We start from the raw sequence: 8,183 nt of genomic DNA on the forward strand, positions 1-8,183 counted from the left end.
TTTAGGCAGAGTTTCACTCTTGTTGCCCAGGCTGGAGTACAACGGGGCGATCTCGGCTCACTGCAACCTCCGCCTCCTGGGTTCAAGCAATTCTGCCTCAGCCTCCCAAAGTACTGGAATTATAGCATGAGCCACTGCACCCGGCAAATTTTTAAATTTTTTGTAGAGACAAGGTCTCGCTCTGTTGGCCAGGCTGGTCTGGACCTCCTGGCCTCAAGAGATCCTCCTGTCTTGGCCTCCCAAAGCACTGGGATTACATGTGTGAACCACCATGCCCAGTCTCATTTCTTTATTAGAAAGGACAGCTAGGGTTGATTGCCTTTCCCTCTTCCAATGTACAATGTGAGCTTTTAGGCTATCCTCTCAATCACATCCACATAACTATAGTTCTTGTTCCTAGAAGTCTGCAGCATATCCAAGTACCTGTTAGCAGCCTGCCACACACTTCCACTCAGCTTTCTCACCACGGTCACTCCTGTGCAGAAGCAGAGAGGAGGGGCTCTCCTCAAGTGCATTCTCATTCCACCTTAGTATTTCTTCATTCACTCAACTAAAAGTTATTAACGTAACAAGTGCCAGGGATAATGCCAGGCACTGGGGACCTAAAGATGAGGAAGACCAGGTTTCTGACCTCATGGAACTTGCTAGCTAATAGAGGGAGTGTGTAGTAAAGAACTTAACCTTGCAAAGAGAGTTCTGGCCTTTGCCCTTGGATCCTGGGAGGTAACCTCAAAGCCCTTGGAATGTCCTGCCTGATAAAAATATCTGTTTATCAGGAGGTAGGCCTTAGGCCACACTGGACAGTCTAACAATGCGATTTAGGCAGAAATCTTTGGGCTGTACCAGATAGTTTAGCAATGTGATGAGGGAGCAGGGAGACTTTGGATCACCCTTTATTAGCTAGACTTCTGGAGGGGCTGGAGACTGAGGTCAGTCACATGGGCAGACAACCAGGTCCACATGACTGAGCCCCAATAAAAACTTCAGACATCATCCTGGCCAGGCACAGTGGCTCACGCCTGTAATCCTAGCACTTTGGGAGGCCGAGGTGGGCAGATTACCTGAGGTCAGGAGTTCAAGACCAGCCTGGTCAACATAGCAAAACCCTCTCTCCACTTAAAATACTGGACATTGTGGTAGATGCCTGTAATACCAGCTACTAGGGAGGCTGAGGAAGGAGAATCACTTGATCCCAGGAGGTGGAGGTTGCAGTGAGCCCAGACTGTGCCACTGCACTCCAGCCTGGGCCGTAGAGCAAGACTCCATCTCAAAAAACAAAAAACAAACAAAAACCAAAAAACAAAAACCCCAAAACAATGAAACTCTAGATATTAAGGCTCAAGTGAGATTCTGATTGGCAATATTCTGTGGGTATTTTTACACATACTGGGAAAATTGACTCTGTCCATGATTCCACTGAGAACTCTGTATTTGGAACTTTCCTGGTTTCTGTTCCATGCATCTCTTCCCTTGGACAACTTATTCTGTTTCCTTTCTTGTGATAAACTGTGACTTGCAGCTTTCAATGAGGTCTGTGAATCTGGCAAATTATAAAACCAGAGGGTAGTCTTAGGGACCCCCAAACTTGCAACTGATATCAGAAGTAAGGGTAGTCATGGACTATTCCCTAAGTTTGGGAAATACATATGTAAACACATAAGTGCAGTAAAATATAATCACTGTGAGAGTTAGCTGTATGGATGGGGAGGGCACAAAGAATGGCTATTCTACCTACAGAGGAAAAATGTTCAAACAGGTATCTTTTTTTTTTTGAGACGGAGTTTCGCTCTTGCTACCCAGGCTGGAGTGCAATGGCGCGATCTCGGCTCACCGCAACCTCCGCCTCCCAGGTTCAGGCAATTCTTCTGCCCCAGCCTCCTGAGTAGCTGGGACTACAGGCATGCGCCACCATGCCCAGCTGATTTTTTGTATTTTTAGTAGAGACGGGGTTTCACCATGTTGACCAGGATGGTCTCGATCTCTTGACCTCGTGATCCACCCGCCTCGGCCTCCCACAGTGCTGGGATTACAGGCTTGAGCCACCGCGCCCGGCCTCAAACAGGTATCTTTTGAATGGCGTCCTTCAAAGATGAGTAGGTATACCCACCAGGTGAATCTAGTCAGAGTGAGAGTGGATGGTGCAGGGGGAAAAGTAGGAAACAGATGTCTTTATACATGAAACTGTAAAGCAGCATCACTGAAAAGTAGGCAGCAAAGGAGGCAAGGTAATTTATGAGGCTGGAGAGATATACTAAGGTCATGAATGAACTTGCATGGCAGGATGAGAAGCTTCACATGTTATCTTGCAGGCAATGGGACATCCTTGAAGTAGCATGAACAAACTTACATTTTTAGAAAGGATCACTCAGCTATGGCAGGAATGGATTCCAAGGGGAAAAGACTAGTGGCAGGTAAACTAGGTAGGAGGATCTGGCAGTACCTTGTGAGAGAGATGAAGAAGGCCTGAATCAAGGTTGTAGAGGAAATGGAGAGAGATGGCAATTAAAGGACATGGTGACTCACTAGCTGTGAAATGTAGTACTCTGTGATTCCTAGAGTCCTAATAGGGGGGACTAAGTACCACTAACAAGGACAAGGATCCCAGGAAGAGCATGGTTGAGGGGGATTGAGGGGAAAGATACTGAGTTCAGTTCAGGACATGCCGAATTTTAAGGTGACTGGAGGAGAATGGCAAGTAGACAGATACACAGGTCTGGAGGGAAGGGATCAGCACATAGATGGCAGCTGAAGTCAGGAAGGAAAAAGCTGGGGAAATGTCCCTCAGATTTGGAAAACAGGAGACGACCGGTCCTTTGATGAGAGGACTTGAAGTGACAAGAACAGAAGTCAGATTTCAGTAGTTTAGACATAAATGAGAAATGACCAAGTGGAGAAACAGCAAATATAGAGAAATCACTGCCAAACACAAGTGGATTAGGGGACACACACTCTTCCAATGCAACCACTGGAACTCAGCATGACTTTTTTGAGTTAACATTAAGATAACCAAGACTACTTATTCTGTGTCTACTGGCTGAGAACCCTGGTCTTTTCTAGGTGCATGGGTTCCAGCAGTACTTGAGGTAAAATAGGTGATCTCAAATAGTAGTTCTTTGCTAACTCATGCCAAGCTGGCCCTCTTGCCAAGGCAAGCAAGGTAGGCCACACTGGGCAACAGTATCAGAGACCAGGTGTGATAGCTCATGCCTGTAATCCCAGCACTCTGGGAGGCTGAGGTGGGGGGATCACTTGAGTCCAGAAGTTCAAGGCCAGCTGGGCAACACGGCAAAACCCTGTCTCTACAAAAAATACAAAAGTAGCCAGGCATGGTGGTTGTAGTCCCAGCTACTTGGGAGCTGAGGCAGAAGAGTCACTTGAGCCCAAGAGGTCGAGGCTACAGTAAGCTGTGATAGTGTCGCTGCACTCCAACCTGGGTGACAGAGTGAGACCCTATCTAAAAAAAAAAAAACTAGGTGGCCAGATGTGGTGGCTCATACCTGCAATGCCAGTGCTTTGGGAGGGCAAAGCAGGAGGATCGTTTGAGCCCAGGAGTTTAAGACCAGCCTGGGCAACATAGTGAGACTCCATCTCTACATTAACAACAAAAAAAGACAGAGAAAGTGAGAGAAATATGACCAGGGGACACACTGAGATCAATGATTAATAGATAGTACTGGCTCCTCAGTTAAAAATATAAGGGGTACTCTGAGATAAGCCCTTCAAGATACCATTCGAAAATACGAAGTTGTGCTTGTTGATACGGTTGGCTGCTGACAGCACAGACTAGAGCACTCAGAACATTACCAAACAGAGACTAAATGTCTAGGCAGCCTACAACATGCTCCTTGGCAAGAGGAACGCGATGTTCCTATTGCAGAATTGACCTAAATTCAGGAAAGAGCTTATTGATGTAGGCGAATACTTGAATCTGCAGCCAGCAGGATCATCAACGAATAAGGGTGGGAGGGCAGAGTCTTCCTTCTCCAATTTTACAAGGTCAGCTTGAGCAGCTCTCTTAAGAGCCGACATTGAAACTAGTTCCACTGGATATGCTGAAGTTGTGTAATCAGGCTCCATATACCTACCACCTCTGCCCAAATCTGTTCCCAGAACTAATCAACACAAAGGGACAACTGCATGTCAGACAAGAGCTGACCTGGATCCCTGTGAAAATTTGTCCACAGGACACTAGTGCTGCTGGAGGGAATGGTGAAGTATTTGTATCCATGACAAGAGTCCTAGAAAGATGGGAAGCAACGTGGGAGCTGACTGAGGCCACAGGGAGTGGGATCCATTTCCTGAACATAATGCAGAAACTAATTAGTTTCTAACACAATCTACCCTTCTCACAGCTGCCAAAAAACTCTAGTTCATAAATCTCAAGGGACCTTGCCTGCTCAAAGTTCTTCCTTAGCTTCCTTCATCCATGACACAAAATCTAAAACCTCCTATCTCTTTCCAGCATCCTCTCCCAAACTCTCCTGGTGGGCTTCTTTTCTCACAGAAGCGTGAGATCCTCAAGGGCAGGGACTAAGTCCCGTCCACCTCCATAACCCCTCTACTTGGCAGGGGCCTAGGACAAGGATTATCTCCTGGTAGGCACAAATGTTTGCTGAAGGACTGAATGAACTCCATTTGCATTTTATCTCTGGCAATGTCTAAACCAAAGAAAATCACACTTGTCTTCTCAGAAGAGGGAACATATTCAAATACTAAGAATTGCAGTTCTTGGTAAAACCTTTCGGCAGCAACAACTGGAAACTCAGCAGAATCTTTGAGTGCTAAAAACAGTGAAATGGGCCAAGATTTGAACAGCCATGGCTGAAGTAGCCCAGGGGACTGGAGTGGGAAGAGGAGAGATTCATGGCTATCTAAAGCTTAAGAACCACAAAATGCTTCTTTCTTATGAATCACATATATTTACATTGCGGATCTAGGATACACTTATCACAGTAGGAGCTGCTCAAATCAGCCTGAATGCTACCCAATCTGGGAGCCTTCCCGCAACTGTTTGAGCCAGCATTTCAGATTATAGATAAGCTGTTTCTGGCCAGGCTGGCTTTGTAAAGTTCGCTCTAAAGAATGAAGTCACCTGTTATTACTGTCCTCCCCTCCCATATTCCCTTTGGGGCTAGGTACCATCCTGTGGCTCCTTCAGGAGGCTTCCCACTTTAATTCTCCATGAGGCTTCCAGGTTGGTCTGGGCTGTGGGGAGAACTCTTCAACTTGGGGGTAGACAGGTGCTCCAACTCATAGTGCCCACTCTCGGAGGCCTTGTGTGTGAGTTTCTCCTTCTGGCTCTTCTTGTGCTCCATAATCTGCTGGAGCTGGTGTCCAGCATATTCTGGCTTGGTGGTCAGCGGGCCAGCTGGCACAGCCACACCGAGGACATCTGACACCATGTAGGGGCGCAGCCAGCCCACCAAAGGAGTACTTCCGGGGCTGTAGTGGGTCTGCTTGTGGTAGAAGAGAAGTCCATCTACCTACAGGATGGGGGGAAATTGAGGATCCAAATGACTTCTGGGGCCACATGTTTCCAGGAGAGCCTACATACACAAGGGCAGCTCTTGTGGTCCGACTCCTTTTTCTGGGTCATTGACGGAGGAAAGAGTCCCAGCTTCTCACACATGCAGTTTCTCTAAATAACCAAATGGCCTAGAAAACTAAATTTGAGAAAATAAAAACATTGGCTGGGTGTGGTGGCTCATGTTTATAATCCCAGCACTCTGGGAGGCTGAGGTGGGCAGATTGCTTGAGCTCAGGAGTTCAAGACCAGCCTGGGCTACACGGTAAGACCCCATCTCTACTAAAAAAAAAAAGAAAGAAAGAAAAAAAAAAAAAGAAAACAGCTAGGCATGGTGGTATAATCCCAGCTACTTGGGTGGCTGAGGCATGCAAATCGCTTGAACCTAGGAGGCAGAGGATGTAGTGGGCTGAGACTGCACCACTGCACTCCAGTCTGGACGACAGAGTGAGACTCTGTCTCAAAAAAAGAAAAAGAAGAAAAAATGAAAAACATAAATAGCACTTTTCTGTTTACAGAGTGCTTTCCTGCCCACTATTTTACCCTTACCCATGAGGGTATCTAAGAGATGGGGCTGCTCAGGTTCAAGAAGTTCTGAGGACCTCCTTAAAATACATAGTGAAGAGGAAGCAGGAATTTGACTTAAACTCTGGTCTTCTGTCCCCAGATTCCATGGACTTTCCCCCACTTAGGGGTCTGTGTCACAGTGGATGAGCTCTGTGCACAGAATGAAGAGCAGAGGAACTGGACAGGCCCCTCCGAGGCAACAGACTGCTGCGCACAGGGGAAACAGGCTGTCCAGAAACCCTGCCTCCCCGGCTATGGTTGGCTGCCTAAACCTCCCCCTAAATTGTTTGCGAGCTATGTTCTGGGAAACTCAGTTTTTCTGAACGGGAAGACCTCCTACAGTCCCACATTTTCTTTTCTATGATTCAGTGACTCATCTCTAAAAAGCATTTATTGTCACTGGGGCATAAAAGTTATAAATAAATTCTTACCACCTTCTTTTTTTTTTTTTTTTTGCTCAAGAGCTGTGCTGGGATCTTACCACCTTCTTAATTGACTCCCAGAAATGCAGGCAACTCAGCATTTGCCATTTCCTCATTCGGGAATCTGTGGTCCTTTTACAAAATTATATCCAGTTTGGCTGGGCACAGTGGCTCACACCTGTAATCCAAGCACTTTGGGAGAGTGAGGCAGGTGGATCATCAGGCAGGAGTTTGAGACCAGCCTGACCAACATGGTGAAACCCTGTCTCTACTAAAAATACAAAAAGTAGCCAGGCATGGTGGCATGCGCCTGTAATCCCAGCTATTCAGGAGGCTGAGGCAGGAGAATCACTTGAACCTGGGAGGTGGAGGTTACAATGAGCTGACATCATGCCATTGCACTGTAGCCTGGGCAACAGAGTGAATTCCATCCTAAAAAAATATATATCTATCCAGTTCAAGCAAATGCTTGCGGTGACTAGGCAATTTTTTTTTTTGAGACGGAGTTTCGCTCTTGTTGCCCAGGTTGGAGTGGAGTGTACTGACAAGATCTCAGCTCACTGCAATGCCCCTCTCTGGGCCTCAGTTTCTCCATCTGTAAAATGAGAGAGTTGGATGAGTTGTCTGGTAAGGGCCCTTCCAGTGCCAGCATTCTGACTTATCCAGCAGGGGTGGAGCTCAGGCTCTGAAGGGCAAGTTCATCCTTTCTCCAGAATCACTTGCAGTCCCTTTCTAATGCTTTGACACAGCACAATCAGGGTATATTTTAAGATTTTGTGTAACTAAGTATCTCTGTAGCCTATCATCACATCAAGGCAATAAAGACAATGGTTTTGTTACCTCAAAAGGGAAATCCATAGACAGCACATCACACAGGCTTTCAGGAGTACAAGGGAAATTCTTTAGCCCCACAAATTTAAACTGAAATAGAAATTAGAACAAGGAATTAGTATATGTTATAATTGATATTGGCCCAAGCAATTGAAAATCTGTCAGATCTGGCATGGTGGCTCATGCCTGTAATCCCAGGACTTTGGGAGGCAGAGGCAGACAGATCACCTGAGGTCACAGATGCCCGTTCACTTTACAAGCAGCCATGACAGCTAAACCAGGGACCTGGGTCTCAGCCTGGCCAACATGGTGAAACCCCAGCTCTACTAAAAATACAAAAATTATCCAGGAGTGGAGTCCCAGCTACTTAGGAGGCTGAGGCAGGAAAATCGCTTGAACCCAGGAGGTGGAGGCTGCAGTGAGCTGAGATAGTGCCACAGCACTCCAGCTTGGGGACAGAGTGAGACCCTGTCTTAAAAACCAAACCAAATCAAACCAAACCAAAACAAAACAAAAAAACAAAGAAGAAAAAAAACAAAACAAAAAAACAAAGAAGAAAAGTTTTCAGTCTCATCCTTCTCTACCAATTCCCTCCTCCACTTTCTTAACTACTAGATCAGCGGTTCCGAACCTTCCTTTTTTTTTTTTTTTCAAAAGACGGGGTTTCCCCCATCTTGTCTCGGCTGCGCTTCTCCTCCCAACCTTGTGTCCCCCACCCGCCTTGGCCTCCAAAGTGCTTGGATTACAGGCGTGAGCCACCACGCCCAGCCCCAACCTTCCTTTTTTTTTTTTTAAAAAAAAAGAGAGATAAGATCTAACCCTGTCACCCATGCTGGAGA

At 46.4% G+C, this 8,183-nt stretch overlaps 1 protein-coding gene across 5 annotated transcripts in view; it reads right to left on the reverse strand.

The window, feature by feature from the left end:
- Positions 1-4,896: 4,896 nt before the first annotated feature.
- Positions 4,897-8,183, reverse strand: part of LOC108317481 (snurportin-1) — a 41,965-nt gene continuing 38,678 nt past the window's right edge. For all 5 annotated transcript variants that reach the window (XM_017547986.2, XM_037745525.1, XM_017547984.2 and 2 more), the window contains exons 8-9: positions 7,354-7,434; positions 4,897-5,483 (exon numbers count right to left, since the gene is read on the reverse strand). In XM_017547986.2, coding sequence (XP_017403475.1) covers positions 5,172-5,483; positions 7,354-7,434 — 393 coding nt within the window. In that variant the 3' untranslated portion in view covers positions 4,897-5,171. The remainder of the gene's footprint in view (positions 5,484-7,353; positions 7,435-8,183) is intronic.

This window comes from Cebus imitator, unplaced genomic scaffold (assembly GCF_001604975.1).
Source record: "Cebus imitator isolate Cc_AM_T3 unplaced genomic scaffold, Cebus_imitator-1.0 Scaffold203, whole genome shotgun sequence".
Taxonomy (NCBI): domain Eukaryota; kingdom Metazoa; phylum Chordata; class Mammalia; order Primates; family Cebidae; genus Cebus; species Cebus imitator.